Consider the following 22,747-nt stretch of genomic DNA (forward strand, 5'->3'; position numbering starts at 1 on the left):
GGTCTCATGTTGAATAACATCTATATAACTCATCTCTGTAAATCTATTGTGCCAACGCAGGAACTTCTCTTAAATTACTATCTTAATGGAATATCAATTTTATGTAGGCCTATACAAGAACGAAATCTTAGAAAGAACAAACTGGTAGGCTTTGGACTAGACTTTCACATTTACACTACGAGAAATTATGCGCCTATAGAGCGAATTCGTGCAGCTGTTATATCAACATCAGAGAACTTTATACTATTATCTCAGTATTTCTCTACTGACGGAGTCGTCGTTGCTACCTCTTAATCAATGTGAATTTTGAATTTTGTCCTAACGCAATTTCTATCGGGACATGACATTTTTTTGCAAGTTGCTTTACGTCGCACCGACACAGATAGGTCTTATGGCGACGATGGGACGGAAAAGGGCTAAGAGTGGGAAGAAAGTGGCCGTGGCCTTAATTGAATCGATTAATTCATAAACCAGTCAAGTCTGTCATTTTTGGGAAAATGAAAAAAACTGTCTAGCATCAGACAAAATGTTATGGTAGGGGTTTTAATATTTTAGCTTGAAAGTATTATATCTCTTAATACTTTCTATGTAAGGAAAAATATTTTGTGCTTATTAACTTTGCTGTAAAAAAAATCAGAAAATGTTTTCACTTAACTGGTTTCTGAAATAAACGAGTGTTGCAAACATATTTTTATGGGATAATTCTTGAATTTTGAAAGGATTTTATCATAAACCCCATATTTGTGGAAACAGAAAATATTGTAATAGGTTTAGACTGCATTGCCGATACAAAAGGATGAAATCAGCAATGCCTGCTCATGACAGGAGGTAATCAATCCTCATAAACAAACTCCACAGCACATTCTGTCTCTGGAGTAGACCATTGTAAAATGCTGTCATAAAAGTGTTCATATTCCATCAGGTAAGGTTTTAAGGCATTTAGTTCACGTATCTTCTTGGTATTGATGGGCACTTAAAACAAACAATAGCAAAGAATAATGTAGGGCTCAGACCAGGTACTTCCTTCTCTGAGTAACAAATATAACCTTCTCCTTTTACCCTTGCATTCCGAATAATATTACGCGTGTGAGCTTGTTTATCTACCACTCCTCGTTTCCTTTTTAGATACAGGTTCGTCTTCTGAACTTTCACTACGATTATAAAAACACTGCACTGAACAAAAGAAACACTTTTTGAATCAGTTGTTCACAAAACTACGAACATGCGATTCCAGAAACACAACAATGACAATATAAACAGCTGAACAGTTGGGTATTCTGGATTCAGAACAGCAGCGCCAACCGGCAAAGTGCGGCACATCACAAAATATACAGCAGTTTACTGCGGAAACCAGCCAAGCGGTGTCACTTAACTGGTTTCTGAACTAAATACGAAATTCAACGTAATGCCTGACCATTATAGGAGGACGTTTGTTGACTGGTTTCAGCACCAAAATGTGCGAATACACTCTTAGTAACATATTCTGCCATTAAATCATTTTTTTTCATTTTTTGGCACTTGACTGCTTTCTGAAATAATCGATTCAATTAAGGTACAGCCCAGCATTTGCCTGGTGTGAAAATGGGAAACCACGGAAAACCATCTTCAGGGCTGCCGATAGTGGGGTTCGAACCCGCTATCTCCCGAATACTGGATACTGGCCGCACTTAAGTGACTGCAGCTACACGAAAATTTAAATCTTACTTTGAGCGATTTTAAATCCAAATTACAGATGGATATTTATGCTTTTGTGTGTGTCCACCTCCCCCCCCCCCCCCAGGTAGTGGATCATCTACTTTTCTCCTGCGCCGTGTTTAGAAAGAAAATACTTATTTTTGAGTGTCACCTGAACAATTGTGATCTTGTATTATCTAAACCATTGCATGATATTTTCAAGAAGCCTTGTTGTTATAAGCAATTCTCAACATTCATTCAGCACATCTTTAAACAATTGAATTGATCTTTCGTTTTGAAATATTTTGTGATTATAAACTACAGTCCTAATGTACTTTTGTGAAACAGGTTTCTATGCTGTACTAGATATTTATAATAATAATAATAATAATAATAATAATAATAATAATAATAATAATAATAATAATAATAATAATAATAATAATAATAATAATAATAATACAACTGTTTCCGATTTCACAATCAAAGACTGAGAACCAAGCCCCTAATTTTCTTGTTTCGTAAAGAAATACTCACCTTTAATTTATAGCTCCTTAAGTTATTTGGTAACATTTAGTTTGGACAGGAAACAACACTTAACTGCGTGTCATAGCTGACAGCGGATCTGTTACCATTAGTTTCGTACCCAGCAAGTTGAGGGTGCGGTGGCCGTTTACAGCGTATACCTGCTCAGGTTCGTTACAGACCTTTATGAAATACTCGCTGATAACAGATGCTAGTCTCCATGCATTATGCAAGCTTTACAAGATATTAGAATCATTCCGTATTGACGGTTTTCACTTTACAAAGGTAAAAAATGAGAGTATCCTATTAATTCAACACATTAAATAAATATTCCGTCATTAGACGGAGTAAACAAATTCAAACATGTTTCGGCTCGTTTGAGCCATCTTCAGTGAAAAATGAGGGGAGTTTGAAATAATTTACATAATATAAGTTGAAAAAATTCTAAAAAACATAATGAAAGAGCAAATGAAAAACAAACAAAAGAGAGCCTAGACGAAAACAAAATTAGCACAAATATACAATATTTACATCACTATGCGGAGCATATATTTTTGCTAATTTTGTTTCCGTCTAGGCTCTCTTTTGTTTGTTTTTCATTTGCTCTTTCATTATGTTTTTTAGCATTTTTTCAACTTTATATTATGTAAATTATTTCAAACTCCCCTCATTTTTCACTGAAGATGGCTCAAACGAGCCGAAACATGTTTGAATTTGTTTACTCCGTCTAATGACGGAATATTTATTGTATTGAATTAGGAGGATACTCTCATTTTTCACCTTTGTAAAGTTATGCAAGCTTTCTCATAAGGAGCGCTGCAGACCCTTACGTGTCAAAATATTACATTTATCAATTTGTGCCTTTATAGAGTTTACACTCCTCCTCTTAAATCAGATTACTTCAAAAAAGTTTTATAAATGTCTATGTATGTCGCTTGCAAGGCCTCACTTTATCATATGTTTTCCGTAACTTTCATTTTGACTTGGTAACGTCTGCTTAGATCAAATCGGAACCATGATTTTTTTTTTCTTTTCACAATTAGCTTTACGTCGCACCGATACAGAAAGGTATTATGGGGACGATGGGATAGGAAAGTCCTAAAATTTGGAAGGAAACGGCCATGGCCTTAACTAAGGTACAGTCCCAGTATTTGCCTGGTGTGAAAATGGTAAACCACGGAAAACCATATTCAGGGCTATCGACATTGGGGTTCGAACCATCTATCTCCCGGATGCAGGCTCACAGCTGATGAGTATTGTTATTTGAGTAACAGAATAACTAAGGGTGACACAAGTAAGGGGGGCATAACACGCAGACTAGCACAAACAAGGAATACCTTTCTTACGGGGGGGGGGGGGGGAATGCTCGCTTCGAACATTGATTTAGGAATTAGGAAGATGTTTTTGAAGACGTTCGTCTGGAGCGTGGCGTTGCATGGGAATGAAACATGGACGATAACTAGCTTAGAAAAAAAGAGAATAGAAGCTTTTGAAATGTGGTGTTACAGAAGAATGATGAAGGTGAGGTGGGTACCTTGAGTCACGAATGAAGAGATACCGGATGGAATTGGTGAGACGAGATCTATTTGGCTGAATTTGACGAGAAGAAGAGATAGAATGATAGGATACATCTTAAGAAACCCAGGACTTATACAGTTCGTTTTCGAGGGAAGTATAATGGGTAATAACGGTAGGGGTAGACCAAGGTATGAATATGACAAACAGATTAGAGTAGGTGTTGGATAGGGTGGCATGGAGAGCTTCATCAAACTACTCTATGGGATCATGATTCAAACAACAACAGGCAAGATATCTGTATTTTTTTCGTGCCTGTCTGAGTGGCTCAGACGGTTGAGGCGCTGGCCTTCTGAACCCAACTTGGCTAGTTGGATCCTGGCTCAGTCCGGTGGTATTTGAAAGTGCTCAAATACGTCAGCCTCGTGTCGGAAGATTTACTAGCACGTAAAAGAAATACTGTGGGACTAAATTCCGACACCTCGGTGTCTCCGAAAACCGCAAAAGTGGTTAGTGGTACGTAAAGCAAATAATATTATTATTAGAATAGAATAGAGTACTGCCATGCCCTAGTTCATCCGGGAATAAGGGAGAGAGCACTCTTTTATTGCAACTCGTTCAAGCTTGATACAGGCATTACATTTTCCTGTTAAAATTATTTGACTGTTACTATACTAAATCGTAAAATTTAAGAAACGAGATTTTCACTTCCGGAGGTGCACATGTCCTTGAGGTTCACTCAGCCTACACCAAACATGAGTACCAGGTCAATTCCTGGGGGCAGAGGCGGCCGGGCGTAGAGCTAACCAGTCTTTAACACCAAGTGCCGAGGTTACGGATAGTGGAAGCCTTCACCTTCCACCCCTCCAAGGACCTTCATGGCCTGTACGGAGATGACTTTGCTTTTGCTATATCGATAACTGCAGTCGCTTAAGTGCGGCCAGTATCTAGTAACCGGGAGATAGTGGGTTCGAACCCCACTGTCGGCAGCCCTGAAGATAGTTTTCCGTGGTTTCCTTTTCACATCATGCAAATGCTGGGGCTGTACCTTAATTAAGGTCACGGCCGCTTCCTTCCTATTCCTAGGCCTTTTCTATCCCATCGTCGCCGTAAGACATATCTGTGTCGGTGCGACGTAAAGCAAATAGCAAAAATAAAATAAAATAGCTTTTGCTATACTAAATATAATTTTTGTCCTAGACGTTAACAATGCTATATTTTCTAGGACAACATGTACTTTTCATTAGATTATTTACAAACTTAAGGCAATAAGTGATCATTATCAAACATATAATACAACAGCTCACCTCGCGGCAAACTAACAAATAACACACACAACATTATTATTATTATTATTATTATTATTATTATTATTATTATTATTATTGTCCGACTCCTTGGCTGAATGGTCAGCGTACTGGCCTTCGGTTCAGAGGGTCCCGGGTTCGATTTCCGGCCGGGTCGGGAATTTAACCTTCATTGAGTAATTCCAATGGCTCGGGGTCTGGGAGTTTGTTCTGTCCCCAACATCCCTGCAACTCACACATAACACTATCCTCCACCACAATAACACGCAGTTACCTACTGTACACATGGCAGATGCCGCCCACCCTCATCGGAGGGTCTGCCTTATTATTATTATTATTATTATTATTATTATTATTATTATTATTATTATTATTATTATTATTATTATTATTATTATTATTATTATTATTATTATTATTATTATTATCTAGTTTTACGTCGAATATAAACCAATGTCCGCTTCCGTAGCGTATCGATTAGCACTATTACTTTACGTCTTCGGGTGCCCGGGTTCGATTGCCGGTACAGCCAGAATTTAAATGACAGGAGGGCTAGTGTGTGATTAACATGGTACATTCAGCTCCCCTCCATTGGGGGTGTGCCTGAAAAGAGCTGCACGACCTCGGGATGAGGACACGAGTTTACTTTTATTTAAAGAATTCGAACGGCGAGGAGTCCGTGCTTATGTAGACAGCAGGCTTCAGCCGTGCTAGTTGAACTTCAATAGTTTCGAAGTAGCCGTGTCTTACGTTAAAGGAGATGCATTAGTGGCAATCTTGTTGCCTTTTTTTTTTCGTCTCTTTCATTCACGTGAGGCTGTGAGGGTTACAATGAAAATGGCTTGTTTGGTTTGGACCTTCCAGCTTGGTCAGCAGTAGCTCGCTGTATAGCCACCTTTTATCCCCTAATATCACGGAAAGACGAAATATCGGGGTGGGGTACGGAGGGAGGAAGGAAGGAAGGGTAGGTATTCTAGTTGATCGCCAAGCCGCTGGGGTCGTGCGTGCAGAAGACGAGACAGGTCGACCGCGCGCTGCTCTTCTCACTCTGGCGTTGGTTTCCGCTTCGAACGCTGGCGTGTGGCAGTTGCTCTGCACGTTTCGTCGCGCACGATATATTGCTGACAGAATATATTAACGTGGTACAGACCAGTTGACCGTGCTCCTTCAAACAGTAGTTTCCTAACTTCATTTTACAGTGACAGTCAAGAAATTGTTTTTGATTTTTCCTTCCCACTTTCTTTCAAGTTCGACATTCCTCTATCACGCACGGCCGCTGAGATTATCTTGTTTCAAGATTCGGACTTATTTACTCGTGAGAAGAAGGTGGCCTTGCTTTTTTTTCCTTTCAATTGTTTGCTTTGGCGGGTGAGGTCTGTGGCTCGGTGGGTGTGTTAGCTGTTTTGTCAACCTGCATATACACCAAGTGGGAGTTGTTTTCTAAAAAAGAAAGGACAGTAGAAAAGACGAGAAGAATATTCTGCTTGATTTCGAAAGCCTTAAAAAAAGGAACAGAGAAGCAGTAGTTGGGAGGGTGTGCCGGCATGCGTGTCTGCTATATCCACGTGGAAGTCAACATAAACATCACGCAGTTGAACCTCATCTAACATCGCACGCTGTCAACATACCAACATGTCTGCATTATCATCCAGGTAAATATATCCTTCTTTCTTCTCAAGGTCAAGCTGAATATGAATATGTTTTCCTGCAAAGGAATTGCTGTTTATACTCTTTTAATCTGTAACTATGCCTTTCTTGAGTCTTTAATAACTAATTAAAAATGAAATACATTTAGAGAATGCCTGAAAAAATACCAACTGTCATTAAATGTTTTCCTTTTTTCAATTTTTTTTTTTTTTACAACTTGCCTTATGCCGCACCGACACAGATAGGTCTTATGGCGACGATGGGATAGGAGGGGCATAGGAAGCGGCCGTGACCTTAATTAAGGTACAGCCCCAGCATTTGCCTGGTGTGAAAATGGGAAACCACGGAAAACCATCTTCAAGGCTGCGGACAGTTGGGTTCGAACCCACTATCTCCCGGATGTAAGCTCATAGCTGTGCGCCCCTAACCAAACATTTTCTAATTTGTGGGTGTCCGAGGTAGTTTTTAACACGAAATATTCATTTTAAGTATTCGAGTTTCAACTTTATTGAAAATTATCTCCAGCCTGTAAATACCACCAAAATATTGTGCTAAGTTGTGTTTCATAAAATACAGACTCTAGAGATTAGTCTTAAAAACTAGGCGCATATAAATCTTCATCATCATCATCATCATCATCATCATCATCATCATCATCATCGTCATTTCCCGTTTCCAGTCTTCTGGGTCGGCTTGTGAATCAAGGACCTCTACAGTTTTCTATCTCTCCACCACTTCCTTCAATATTTCTTCTGCCTCTTCTCTATATTCTCCTTCACTGTATTCGTCCACCTGTTTCTGGGCCTTCTCCGTTGTCTTCCTCATATCATTTTCTCCATAAATATTCACTTTGGGACTCTGTCCTCTTCCATTCTCATATTGTGTCCATACACTGTTCTCTATTTTGTCCTGCAGTTTAGGGAATCCAATTCTCTCTCTGATTTCCATGTTTCTGAACCTATCCCTTCGTGTCTTCCCAATTATTCCTCTAAGGAATATCATCTCGGCTGCTTGGATTCTGCTTTTGTAATGTTTTGTTGTTGTCCATGTGTCTGCTGTGTATGTCAAAACTGGTGAAAAATACATGGAGTATAGAATTTTCTTGCATTTGCACATAATCGCGGTTCCACACTATACCTCTCACACATTGGTAAAACTCATTGGCTTGTTGGATTCTATTTCCAATTTCTTTATTTATTTTTCCATCTTCTGCAAGTATACTCCACAATTATCTGAATCTTCTCACAACTTCTAATTGACTTCCATTTACTTCAATATTCCCTCTTCCTTCTCTATTATCTCTCGTCACCACTACTTTCTTACTCTTCTCCACACTCTGTTTCTATCCATCTCCCGATCCCACACAGTGACTTGTTCTTGTACTTCCATTTCATCTTCTCCCCATATTACTATGTCGTCTGCAAAGAGTAAGGCCTATCAAACATAAAATAAGAAACATTTTTTAAAAAACGCTGAACAAACCTTCTGTAGTGTTTCTTATTTTATGTTTGATATTTACATGCGCCTAGTTTTTAAGACTAACCTGTAGAGTCTGCACTTATACAACAAAACTTAGCCTAATATTTTTGTTGTATTTATAAGCTGAAGATGACTTTCAAAAAAGGTGAAACTCGGGAACCTGATATGGAATAATTCTTGATAAAAAGTACATCGAAAACCCATCATTATGAGTAAATAACACAATATGTCTCCTACAACCAGTAAATATCTACTAAATGTAATTTATTCTGATTTAGCTTCGACAGTTGCAGATTAACAATGTCAAAACTGAAAAGTACTGGTTTCATTAAAACAAAATATAGGCCTACTCTTTTATACGTTATATGTTGTTTTTCTAATATGAAGATATGAAAGCCACTGGATAGTGAATATTGTCAGTCACATTCAATGTATTTTGTCTCCGGATTTCACTCCGTGAATGAGAAACGTTAAGTACTCCCAAGTGGAAATAGACGAGCTACCCCCAGGCAATTCACATTTTGTTTCTTAATACTGCATAACACTGGGGGCGGGGCGGTCCGCCTCTGTGGAGTAGTGGTTAGTGTGCTTAGCTTCCACCTCTGAAGGCCTGGGTTCGATTCCAGGCTCTGCCACGAAATTTGAAATGTGGTACGAGGGCTGGAACAGGCCCCACTCGCCTCGGGAGGTCATCTGAAAATAGGAAGCTTAGATTCCCACCTCAGCCATCCTCGAAGTGTTTTTCTGCGGTTTCGCAATTCTCCTCCAGGCAAATGCCGGGATGGTACCTAACTTAAGGCCACGACCGCTTCCTTACCTCTTCCTTGCCTATCCCTTCCAATCCAACAGCATACCAGGTGAGGCCGCCTGGGCGAGGTACTAATCCTCCTACCCAGTTGTATCTCCGACGAAATTCTCACGCTCCAGGACACTGGCTTTGAGGCGGTAGAGGTGGGATCCTTCGCTGAGTCCGAGGGGAAAACCAACCCTGGTGGGTAAACGGATTATGAAAGAGGAAGAAATACGGAGGCGTGATAGCCGAGTGGTGTTGTCGCTGACTTCTTACAATTCGGCTGCGGTTTGAATCCCGGGGAATTCCTGTTTGATTTTGAAATGGAAGTTCTCCATGTAAAACTGGAAGTCCCATGGCTATGATCACATCAGTAGCCACGCAAAGCTAAACTCTACACGCTCGCTTGCTGTACCTGTCGGCAGCATCAGCTTGAAAGGAGGATCAGGTGCAGCTCAAAGTCGTAGATCTCGTGATGATGATGATGATGATGATGATGATGATGATGATGATGATGACGACGACGATATTGTTAGTTTTTTGCTAGTGGCTTTACGTCGCACCGACACAGATAGGTCTCATGGCGACGATAGGATAGGAAAGGCCTAGGAGTCGGAAGGAAGCGGCCGTGGCCTTAATTAAGGTACAGCCCCAGCATTTGCCTGGTGTGAACATGGGAAACCACGGAAAACCACCTTCAGGGCTGCCGATAGTATCTCCCGGATGCGAGTTCACGGCCGCGCGCCTCTAACCGCAGGGCCAACCCTCACGGTGTTGTTAGTTTTATAGAGCATATCTCGTAGGTTGCAGATTCGTATCCCGACACAGTTGCTCATTATTTAAGGCGTCCGGCTGCATGGCTAAATGGTTAGCGTACTGGCCTTTGGTCACAGGGGTCCCGTGTTCGATTCCCGGCAGAGTCTGTAATTTTAACCATCATTGGGCAATTCCGCTGGCATGGAGATTGGTGTATGTGTCGTCTTCATCATCATTTCATCCTCATCACGACGCACAGGTCACATAGGGGCGTCAAATCAAAAGACCTGCACCTGGCGAGCCGAACATATCCTCGGACACTCCCGGCACTAAAAGCTGTACGCCATTTAATTTAATTATTTAAGGCTACCTACCTTAAGTGCAGAGCTGAGCTGCTCAGAGAATAAGGCGCTGACTTTCTGAGCCCAAGTTGGCAGGTTCGATCCTGGCTCAATCCAGTAGGATTTGGAGGTGTTCAAATACGTCAGTCCCGTGTCAGTAGTTTTATTGGTACATAAAGAAACTCCCGCGGGTCAAAATTCCGGCACCTCCGCGTCTGCGAACACCGTCAAAGTAGATTTCATTTGAATTTTTTGTCCGACTCGTTGGCTGAATGGTCAGCATACTGGCCTTCGGTTCAGAAGGTCGCGGGTTCGATTCCCGTCTGGGTCGGGGATTTTAACCCTCATTGGTTGATTCCAGTGGCCTGGGGGCTGTGTGTTTGTGCTGCAACTCACACACCACACATAACACTATCCCCCACCACATTAACACGCATTTACCTACACATGGCCGATGCCGCCAACCCTCATCGGAGGGTCTGCCTTACAAGGGCTGCACTCGGCTAGAAAAAGCCACACGAAATTATATTCGCATTTTGTAAGTTGCCATTCGTATTTCTTTGTTTAGCGGTATTTTATGTTCAAATTAACTTCGTAAATTTAAAATTGTCGAAGTTTCATTTTTTAATATTACGTGTGTGGAGCTACTGTGGTTGATTTTTTATTTAAGGCGGAATGCCTTTCCTGATACCTAGCGATTTTTAGGTGGAAATGAAAAATCCACTACAGCATTGACCGAAACTCGAACTCGGCCGTCTGGGTGTAAAGAAGACAGCAGCTAAGCTGTTACGCTTGTCATTTTTCTACGTTGCACTGACACAGGTAGGCGACGATGAGATAAGAAGGAAGCGGCCGTGGTCTTAATCAAGGTACAACCCCAGCATTTGCCTGGTATGAAAATGAAAAGCAACAGAAAACCATCCTCAGCGCTGCCGACAGTGGGATTCGAACCCGCTGTCTCCCGAATGCAAGTTTACGGCTGCGCACCCCTAACCGCACGGCTAACTCTCTCGGTCATAGGTGCTTTCTGTATCTTGAGAATGATAAAGATAATTTACTACTAAAATTTAAAGATCAATTCATAATGCTGAAAAATCACGTCGCCGGCGTGGAAGGGTTGATAAGACATAGAGTAGCCTACAGAGAGTTCGTATGTGGCGCGAGAGTTACATTATTAAAACCTCAGTGTCGATAACTCTAGATGCCCAACCGAAATCGGTTTTCCTTACGATTCGTTATACACTTCCTTAGGTAAATACTGCAATGGTACCTTGTGCGAACCCTAGACGCTACTGCCCTCATGTAGGGTTGCCGTGCGATGCTTCTGAAGCGTCTGCTTCAATAATCAAGTGCCAATCTGGCAAGTTATTTTAGTTGAACTGAAAGAGTTGCATTTTATTTTTCAGTACAGCACTGTGAATTTTAAATTGACAACCTAAAAATCCACATTTTATATTCACAGATGAATTTTAACAGAAAAGATGAGACAACTTTTTTCTGACTCTTTTCCTAATTACTACCGAGCTCGATAGCTGCAGTCGCTTAAGTGCGGCCAGTATCCAGTATTCGGGAGATAGTAGGTTCGAACCCCACTGTCGGCAGCCCTGAAAATGGTTTTCCGTGGTTTCCCATTTTCACACCAGGCAAATGCTGGGGCTGTACCCTAATTAAGGCCACGGCCGCTTACTAAACTTCACAGATCGATTCACAATGCTGAAGAAACGCATCACCCACGAGGATGGGTTGATAAGAAAATGCGCGGTACTGATCTGACGAACTGAAAAATCATTCATTCATGCCGTGTGTCCTCTGAGTAAGCCTGGTGCAGCTCTTTCGAGTTGACGCCCTATAGGCGACCTGCGCTTCTGTGAGGATGGGGCCTTTTGTTATTGTTATTGTGGATGTAGTTGAGATCGTGTACTGAGAATTCCAGGGAAAAAACTATGCCCTTTTACTCGTCTGTGTCTGAGAAATACCTGGGGAGTCGATCTGAGAAATAACCGATGGATCGGAAAATCTCCATTGTACTCCACTGGCGGGGAAAAACAACATGTCCCACAAGTCAGAGGAGAAATCGCCCTCATCACCAACAATTTTGAAATTCGAACATTGTTTTTGAATTTTCTTACTGAAAAGGTGGGAGGGTGAAAGCTCACCTTTGTAACAAACGGGCCTTTTCGGGGATTTAAATGGCGTACGGCTTTTAGTGCCGGCAGTGTCCGAGGAAATGTTCGGCCCGCCAGGTCCAGGTCTTTTGATTTGACTCCCGTAGGCGACCTGCACGTCGTGATGAGGATGAATTGATGATGAAAACGACACATACAACCAGCCTCCGTGTCAGCGAAATTAACCAATGATGGTTAAAATTCCGACCCTGTCGGGAATCGAACCGGGGACCCCTGTGACCAAAGGTCAGCATGCTAACCATTTAGCCATGGAGCCGAACTTAATTTTGAGGTTTATTAACGAAAAGTATGTTTTCAATGTGTAATAGGCCGGATAACTGGGGAGGTACAAGTTAAAACAAGTCGTAAGTGAGCCGAGGGCCGCGGTGTTTGAAATGAGTGATCGGCTTCTTGGTTCATACGTCTTGTTTTAAGAGTAGGATGAGGAGGAATCTAGATTTGGTCATCTTGACTATTTTGTTTATCTAATGAGCGGAATACGAAGTTCGGTTCATATATTTTTATGAAATTTCCGTAACGGGGCTCTTGTCACCTACAATGAATTCTAATGCTTGATAAGGCACAGGAACGCATCCCCCGAGCTAACAGAATTAACCAATGAAGGCTAAAATCCCTGACTCGGCAGGGGAATTGAACGCGGGACACCTTGGGCCAGTGGCCAGCACGCTAACCATGGAGCTGGACATTATAAAAATAAATTATTATGTATAGTGGAAATGGAAACTTCACATTCCTAAATATTTCAGAATTTTTTTTCTGTTCTGTTGACAATTTCACAATAATGCCCTCACCCTTAGCTTCCACTCCGTATTCCGGTTACAGAGAACAAGCTGAAATAAATAAGCGTTTTATATGACATAATTAAAACCCAAAGGATTGAACTGGACAACATACTCTAAATACTTAGGTACACCCGTAAATTGTTCAAAGAATGCTCCAGCTATTCGAAATTTCTTGGATAATTCTTTATCAATTACACTGGAACTTTTCTTTAAAAATCACTGCGTAATGAACTCGCTCGGTAAAGTTCATTGTAATGCCTCACTTTCCGAGAATTCCTTGGAGTCGATATTTTGTCCGAAGGAAATCCCTGCCAAGTGATTTGGCCACGCGCTTAGCGTCGCGCAGCTGTCAGCTTCCATTCGATAGATGGTGGGTTTTAATCCGACGGTCGGCACCCTGAAGATTGTTTACCATGGTTTCGCATTTTCACACCAGGCAAATGCCGAGGCTGTAACTTAATTAAGGCCACGGTCGATTAATTCCCGCTCTTATCCTATCGTCGCCATAAGACAACAAAAAAGTGGAAAAAGAAAAATAGGCAAGCCTGAAATGTTTCACCGTTGCTGTTCGTAGTTTACATGGATCATCTGCTGAAAGGTATAAAGTGGCAGGGAGGGATTCAGTTAGGTGGAAATGTAGTAAGCAGTTTGGCCTCTGCTGCCAACTTGGTCTTAATGGTAGATTGTGCCGAAAGCCTGCAATCTAATATCTTGCAACTTGAAAATGGGTACAATGAGTATGGTATGAAAATTAGCCCTTCAGAGACTAAATTGATGTCAGTAGGTAAGAAATTCAACAGAATTGAATGTCAGATTCGTGATACAAAGCTGGAACAGGTAGATAATTTCAAGTATTTAGGATGTGTGTTCTCCCAGGATGGTAAAATAGTAAGTGAGATTGAATCAAAGTGCAGTAAAGTTAATGCAGTGAGCTCGCAGTTGCGATCAGCAGTATTCTGTAAGAAGGAAGTCAGCTCCTGGACGAAACTGTCTGTACATCCGTCTGTTTTCAGACCAAGTATGCTTTACGGGAGCGAAAGCCGGGTGGACCCAGGATATCTTATTCATAAGTTAGAAGTAACAGACATGAAAGTAGCAAGAATGATTGCTGGTACAAATATGTGGGAACAATGGCAGGAGGGTACTCGGAACGAGGAGATAAAGGCTAATTTAGGAATGAACTCGATGTATGAAGCTGTACGCATAAACCGGCTTCGGTGGTGGGGTCATGTGAGGCGACTGGAGGAGGATAGGTTATCTAGGAGAATAAGGAGCTCTGTTATGGAGGGTAAGAGAAGTAGAGGGAGACCAAGACGAAGATGGTTAGACTCAGTTTCTAACGAGTTAAAGATAAGAGGTATAGAACTAAATGAGGCCACAACACTAGTTGCAAATAGAGGATTGTGGCGACAATTTAGTGAATCCACAGAGGCTTTCAGACTGAACGCTGAAAGGCATAACGGTCTATAAATGTTGATGTATGTAGGCTATGTATGATGTAGAAAAATAGAATTTCATAATATTTAATCATTAATGTATGATTTTTCCTCTTCCTCGTCGTCCTGAAACACATCATTCATCATGAGACGTAGAAAATTTGTGTCAAGTTTTAAATCTGTACAATATGTAGATTTAATATTCTGCTTAGGGAGCCCCTACGCATGACGTGACAGGTGTTGAGTTACTATCCCGGCGCAATAAGTTCGTGCGAGAAACCCTTATCACTAGCATGTTACAGAACCCATTGTCAAGGCAGCATATCTGAACCCGAGTCTCTTGTATCAGTTGGAGAGATAAACATATCGTGGTTTTCAAGCAAAATACAGTTTTTGAATTTCTGTCCATTTCACGCCACCCTAGTTGATTTTTTTCTACCCTGCTCACCGGTGATAGGATATCGATTAAATCGTAAGAGTTCATTTTCGTTACTCATTTGTCTACCTTGCTAAGTCTCTAGAAAGGAGTCCCATTAAGGTAAAATAACTGAACATAATTTCGGCTACACAGCGTCATTCTACTGTACTTAGCATCTCTTCAGTAAGTACTTTTTGCAATGAACACGAGCCGATACTTTGAAAGTTTATTTCGGGTAAAATCCGTCAGTAAAAATTCAATATCCATTTACTTCTCCCAAAACGGGCGACTTGCACGCTCTCTACAGTGTGATGACAGTAGTGCCTGATCCTTTCCACCGCGCGAAGGGCTGCGTGGTTTGAGTCACGTAGCTGTCAGCTACCACTCCAGAGATAGTGCGTTTGAATCCTACTGTCAGCAACCCTGAAGATGATTTTCCGTGGTTTCCCATTTTCACACCAGGCAAATGCTGGGGCTGTACCTCAATTAAGGTCACGGCTGCTTCCTCTCCACTCCTAGCCCTTTCCTATCCCATCGTGAAGTATCTGTGTCGGTGCGACGTGAAACAAATTGTGGATAATAATAATCTTAATATTGCCCGCCTCTGTGGTTTAGTGGTTAGCTGCCACCCTCGGAGGCCCGCGTTTCATTCCTGGCTCTGCCACGAAATTTGGAAAGTGGTACGAGGACTAGAACGGTGTCCACTCAGCATCGGGACGCCAGCTGATTAGAGGGGGTTCGAGTCCCACCTCAATCATCCTCGACGTGGTTTTACGTGGTTTTCCCACTTTTTTGTTATTTGCTTTACGTCGCACCGACACAGATAGGTCTTATGGTGACGATAAGACAGGAAAGGCCTAGGAATGGGAAGGAAGCGTCCGTGGGTTTAATTGACGTACAGCCCCAGCATTTGCCTGGTGTGAAAATGAGAAACCACTGAAAACCCTCTTCAGGGGTGCCGGCAGTGGAGTTCGAACCCACTATCTCCCGGATGCGAGCTCACAGCTGCGCGCTCCTAACCGCACGGCCAACTCGCCCGGTGTTCCCCACTTCTTCTCAAGGCAAATGCCGGGATGGTACCTAACTTCAGGCTACGGTCGCACACCGACCTGTCGTATAGTCACCACGTCCATTGCATTCCTGGCCGACAATCTTTGAGCTATAGTGGAACGTTTGCTGTTGTCCCTTACCACCGTTACAATCAATCTACGGCGTGTAACGCAAATGTGTAAGTTAACCCAAAGATAATCGCTCTTGTAAATTGTGTCATAAATGTATGTTTATCAGGATATTGTTTTTGGAAATTTGAAATCTAGTCCATTCAACATTTCTGTGGCCGAATTTGCGATGTTACAGTACGATTCAGGCATTGTCGATGGAGCATCTCTGTAATCCAGTTATTATGACGTGTGCCGATGGATCTGTAATTTAAGTCAGGGATGCCTCTTTTTATTATCTAAATGATACTCCTTTCATTATACCTCGAGCCTTGGGGTTTCCCACCACTTCATCAATACATACTGTACTTCCTTTGCGGACATGTCTCGTGGAACGTTTCTAGTCCTCCACAACACTGCTCTCGTTTAGAAACGACCAACTTCGGTACGTAATTAGTTAGGCACTCACCTTCTATGCTCAGGACTGCGAGTTCGTTTTCAGTTTCAATAGGTTGACGTTCAAGAGCAGCAGTTATGATCCATAATTCAGAGTACAGTTCCGCCCATTGTTCTGATCCTTTTGGGCTTGGAATCGTTTGTGATATATTCCCATGTTGAGATGTGATATGTCCACCGATCAGTTTATCTAAAAATATCCAATACTATAAAGCTTGCATACGTCTTAGGAAAATATACAAATTATCGGCGTCATAATTCTTTAGAACTAAATTTTAAAAGCATCCAATGACAATGTTGTCTGACTGAATATACGCAATATTTTATTACTTCACATCCTCTCCCATTTCCACACTGGCATAACATCTTAGAACGCAAGAATGAAACCGTATCATGTAAGCAGCTCTCGTATGTTTTCACGTTTCGTAAGAAGATGAAATGTGCTAGTGTAAGAATGTTCCCGCAGGTCTGAGTAGTTCAGATGGCAGAGCGCGGGCTTTGTTAACTTAGGTTGGCGGGTTCGATCCCGACCCAGTCCTGTAGTATATGAAGGTGCTCAAATATGTCAACTTGGTGTCGGTATATGTATTTATTGGCACGTAAAAAATAACTCTTGTGGTACGGCATTCCGCCGGCGCCGTGGTGTAGTGGTAGCGTGTCTACCTCTTACGTGGTTCGATTCCCCGCCAGATCAGGGATTTTTACCTGGATCTGAAGGGTGGTTCGAGGTCCACTCAGCCTACGTGATTACAATTGAGGAGCTATCTGACGGTGAGATGGCGACAAATATTGTTGGTGAGTGGGGCCTACGTATGTTTTCTTCATTTTTTTTTCTGAGGAGTGAATTTGTTCAATAATTTTCTAAAAACTGGGATTTTAAGAAAGTGCATGTGGATTAAGATAAATATTAGTTTGTCAATTCATAAATTCATTTCAGTTGATACCTCATTAAAAGAACGGTCTTGTACAGTAACATAGTTAAATAATGTAGTTTCATGTAACATATAGCATAGATAAATATGTACTGTGTGTACTTGCAACTTCAAAGGATTTGTTCACTAATTTTAGATTTGCTGGCAGTACCTATAGAATAATCGGCAGCCGCCATTGGTAATATATAATGTGCGTACGTGCTCATTGCAAAATAAAAAGTGCACTGTTGTATAGGAAAATGACAAGTAGTTTCAGGGAAATGTGTAGCGAATACTATCATTTAACGTCCTAGAAGCATGCAAGTGTAGGTGACCTCCATGTATTACAATAGCCAAGAATCACTATAATAATCCTTTAGGTTGGATTTGTGCGCTCGGGGATTCGATAATTTTCAGCTTATCACTTTTTGTGTCAAAGCATACGCAGTTAGAGATAGATAGATAGATAGATAGATAGATAGATAGATAGATAGATAGATAGATAGATAGATTGATTGATTGATTGATTGATTGATTGATTGATTGATTGATTGATTGATTGATTGATTGATTGATTGATTGATTGATTGATTGATTGATTTCAGGATTACATACACAGGGTCTAGGAACGCTATTTCCACAAACGTACTACGCTGGCGTAGCAGGAGGAGAGGTGATACTCCTACGTGACGCGTCCCAGGTTGCGGATAGCGGGCTCCTAATTGGCTTGCCGGCGGACTTGAGGGAAATAAAATACCTCTCGCGGACCAAACACACTACTCCCTGCGGGTGAGGGACGCACGTGTAGAATACACCCGCGGTATGCCCTGCCTGTCATAAGAGGCGAATAAAATGGGCGACCAAGGGATGATGAAATTAGAACCATGAGACTACTTGTAATTAGTACCATCACTCAGGGAACACCATGGGTCGCATTTACTTGCGCGTAGTACCACTATGTTAGGCTCGCACTAGATTTGTGATTAGAAGCGACAGTGTGTGAATCAGGATGAGGGTCTTACAGTACCTGTGATTTGCACCCCTATATGAGCAACACCATGGGATGAGCGACACTATGGTTCTGCCTTGGCTATGCTTAGTTCCCACTTTGTGAGGAATACCACGCGATAGTTCGGGTCCCTGTGGAGAGTCCACTTATGTGAGGAACGCCATAGGTTTGCGTTGTCTGTAAATAGCGCCGCACCGGGCGAGTTGGCCGTGCGCGTAGAGGCGCGCGGCTGTGAGCTTGCATCCGGGAGATAGTAGGTTCGAATCCCTCTATCGGCAGCCCTGAAGATGGTTTTCCGTGGTTTCCCATTTTCACACCAGGCAAATGCTCGGGCTGTACCTTAATTAAGGCCACGGCCGCTTCCTTCCAACTCCTAGGCCTTTCCTATCCCATCGTCGCCATAAGACCTATGTGTGTCGGTGCGACGTAAAGACCCTAGCAAAAAAAAAAATAGCGCCGCAATGTGCGAAACACCATAGGTCTGTGTTACATGTGCGCATTACACTACGTGTGAATAGTACCATAATGTGTGGAATACCGCGAGTCTCTGCTACTTGTTATTAGTACCGCCAAATGACAAATAGCATGGTTCTACTTTCCTAGCGATAAGTACCATTCTGAGGGACGGATGACCAGGATTTTCTACCCGTTTCGACTACAAGCATAATCGATTCAGCATCGTGCTACTGTATAGAAGCAGTCCCTTGGTCAGTAATACTCTTGTTTTGTGCCAGCTTCTGTGCATGTGAGACACCGTGGGTCGGTTCCACTGATCGTTTTAAATTCATATCCATCCATGCATTCTTCGTCTCACGCTTTGAATTCTGGTCAGTGAAGGATTTTGGACTTCTAATTTATCATTACATTTCTTCTCATTTCGTACCATTAGGGGCCGATGACCTCGATGTTAGGCCGCTTTAAACAACAAGCATCATTATTATCACAAGCAGGAGCGCTATTTAGATGACAGGTTGTAAGTTTATATAACACAATACCATACAGTATAACATAAAGAATACTATGCAAATATAATATATTCTGCAGTCAAATAAAAAGAATGAAGACACGATGTTCTCTCAACAGCCGCAGCAAAATTTGTAGCAACCATGAAGAGCAAAGGGAGAGGTCACCATGGATAACGAGAGAACTCATTCATCGTGCAATCTGAGTCTTTAAGGAACAATTTCACACCCGCCAAATGCGTATCTTAGCCCTTCTCCACGCTTGCGTCGCCGAATACCTTCGACGTTCAACCATTCTAAAAAGGAAAGAGCGAACAGTGCTCTTTGTTTCACGCCGGGCTGAGTGGCTCAGGCGGTCGAGGCGAAGGCCTTCTGATCACAAATGGGCAGGTTTGATCCTGGCCCAGTCCGATATTATTTCAAGGCGCTGAAATAAGTCAGTCCAGTGTCGTTACATTTACTGGCACTTACAAGAATTCCAGAAGGAGAAACCTCGGCGTTTTCGAACACCGTAACAGTTGTTAGTGGGACGAAAAGCCTGTAACATCATCATTTTTTGTGTCACGAAGAGTAGATGAGAGATGGAGAGAGTTTGGAGTTACACTGACTCACGCAGGTTTCCGATGGTATGCGGAGAAAGTGATCATGCCCTTAATTAAGGGCCGCCGGCATTTACCTGATTTGTAAATGGGAAACCTCGGGAAACCAGGACTGCTGTCGGTGCTATTCGATCCCAGTATCTCCCGAATGCAAGCTTAAGCTACATACCGCTTAACAAACTTGCTCAGTATAGCTAAAATATATCCTCATAAGGTCTGATTGGACACCTCTCTCAGCAAGTTGGCAGTCTCACTGATGGGCTGCTCGCATGTTCTTGTGGAGTCGTGACGCTGCGACTCCTCTGAGCGTGGTGAGGCTTGAAGAAGAGGCGGCGCGTTATATATCTTTGTGAGAGGCTTTACAGTCGAGTTGGAGAAGAAACCTACACCTCTTATTTGAAGTATACATTTTTAAAATTCTGTATGACGACGTACTTACCGTCAAGTGGTTCTTTTTTAACAAGTTGCTTTCGCATCGACACAGTGGTGGTGATTATTGTTTTAAGAGGAGGTACAACGGGGCGACCATTCTCAGTTAACACTAACCATAAGGTCCGACTCGTTGGTTAAATGGTCAGCACACTGGCCTTCGGTTCAGAGGGTCCCGAGTTCGATTTCCGGCCGGGTCGGGGATTTTAACCTTCATTGGTTAATTCCAATGGCCCGGGGACTGGGTGTTTGTACTGTCCCCAACATCCCTGCAAATCGCACACCACACATAACACTATCCTTCATCACAATAACACGCGGTTACCTACACATGGCAGATGCCGCCCACCCTCATCGGAGGGCCTGCCTTGAAAGGGCTGCTCTCGGCTAGTAATAGCCACACGAAATTAAAATTAAAGTCATCTTTTTTTTTAGAGAGAAGATAGTAACTGTGCACTTCATTTTTTTTTCTCGGAAAGAGCCCCTCTATTCACTTTCCATTTTGAACATTTTTCTTTCTGAGTGTTGGTAGCACTAGGTTTCTCCCGACCTTGTGGCAGACTAGTCTTGGAGACTTGTTGTTATAATAAAATACACTTGCAATGTGTTTACACTTGTACTTTTGATATAATTCGCCTCAGTAACGCTGTGCGGCACCACCAGTACATCTCGCACGGTGCCTATAGTTCACGCAATACTGAACCTTAGATGACGGAACCTTTCTGGTCAGAATTCTCAGCTGAAATATCACGAAAATTGTTTCGAAGTCCTTGGCAAGGTGTACCTTTCAGACACAAGTATTACAGTGTCTACTACGAAAGAGTCTGCTGAGTGGCCTAGACGGTAGAGCGCTGAATAGAAGTTGGCAGGTTCGATTCTGGCTCAATTCGGTGGTATTTGTGAAGGTGATCGAATATGTCAGACGGGTATTGGCAGAATCATTGGCACTTAAAAGAACTACTGTGGGACAAAATTACGAGATCTAATATTCAATAGGTCGTTAAGAGCGATGTCGCAATAAACGGTTTCAGTTGTATAAGATATGTCTGCCTTTAATACATAGAACTTCGCTGCCAGACATGACCACGATGCCTTCTGACGTATGGTAGGCATTCATTTCCCTTTCTTGTCTACATCCACTTCGTGAGGTGGCTGGTCATGGGTCTCGAATTTAATGGCACTTCTTGTCACCAGGTTTAAAGACAGTCATGTCGATTCTTCTCGGTCCAACGCCGGTTACAAGACCGTGGGCTTCTTCATGCACCGTGTACACTTTTTCTTTCTTCCGTAGTGTGTCAGCCATGGATGATCGAATGCTGTGTTAGAAATCAATAAAGGAATATAAAACTCGCATTTCAAATTACAGAATTGAGTGTTGATCTTCGACTCAAAATGGATGAAAACGAAAATCCACAGCCTATTTCCAGTCATTCGATCGGGTCAGGTTGGAAAGAATGAGGGCCTCATTTAGCGGTGAGGATAGGAATTGTGCTGTCGAAGCCTGTTGTACTCCTCTAGAGCAATGCTTAGTGATTGAGAGATGAAATGAATAATATTGGAGAGTGCTCCTGGAATGAAAGATGACAGGGAAAACCAGAGTACTCGGAGAAAAATCTGTCCCGCCTCCACTTTGTCCAGCACAGATCTAACATCGAGTGACCGGGATTTGAACCACGGAACCGAGCGGCGAGAGGCCGACGTGAATCACGGCATTTTTATTAAAAAGTGCATAAAAGGACGAATTCAAAATATTTGCTTCTTTTCTCTATTTTCGATTCATCTCTCACCAGGTCCGCATGCAGTCATGAGCATTGAAGATATCTAGAGGGAGCGCCGTAATCGCATCCTACGATTCAATCAACGGAGGACCGTCCGTTATTACCCGGCAGTATATAACGCTGTAGAACCTCCTTCTGCACTCTCTCTAGTGTTCGAAGCTCCTGCCAAATGTCGTCCATTTCGTGAGTAATGGAAAAAAGGAAGAAAACGTAGGCGGAGGTCTCTCTAAATCATCCATCTCTGAGTTTCTTTCACAGTTTGCAGCCAGCTGGTTGGCAGATATGACTTGGAAACGTGCCCGCACTTCCTTAATACTACTCGTGAAACAGCACCTTAGATCGTGAGCGGCTGATCCATCTTTCCTCAGTACATAGTTCGCCGTTTTGTGCACAACAGTGTCACCAATTCAGCGGATTTCCGTTAAATTTGGTGGATTTCGAAATGAGTAGCGGAGGGAGGAATTTATTATAGATTTTCAAACTTCTGTTAACGGTTTCCAGCGCTAACAATATCATCTTTCATCGTAAGGAGAAAAAATAATACAGGACTTGCTATACTTAGTAGAACTTACCATAATCCAGTTGTTAAT

The 22,747-nt window shown here is 42.3% G+C and overlaps 1 protein-coding gene across 1 annotated transcript in view; it reads left to right on the forward strand.

The window, feature by feature from the left end:
* Positions 1-6,086: 6,086 nt before the first annotated feature.
* The window catches only part of LOC136876545 (uncharacterized), a 263,822-nt gene continuing 247,161 nt past the window's right edge, over positions 6,087-22,747 (forward strand). Inside the window, exon 1 of the mRNA XM_067150585.2 lies at positions 6,087-6,673. Within this exon, the coding sequence (XP_067006686.2) occupies positions 6,654-6,673 (20 nt within the window). The 5' untranslated portion in view covers positions 6,087-6,653. The remainder of the gene's footprint in view (positions 6,674-22,747) is intronic.

The sequence above is a fragment of the Anabrus simplex genome, chromosome 6 (genome assembly GCF_040414725.1).
Source record: "Anabrus simplex isolate iqAnaSimp1 chromosome 6, ASM4041472v1, whole genome shotgun sequence".
Taxonomy (NCBI): Eukaryota; Metazoa; Arthropoda; class Insecta; order Orthoptera; family Tettigoniidae; genus Anabrus; species Anabrus simplex.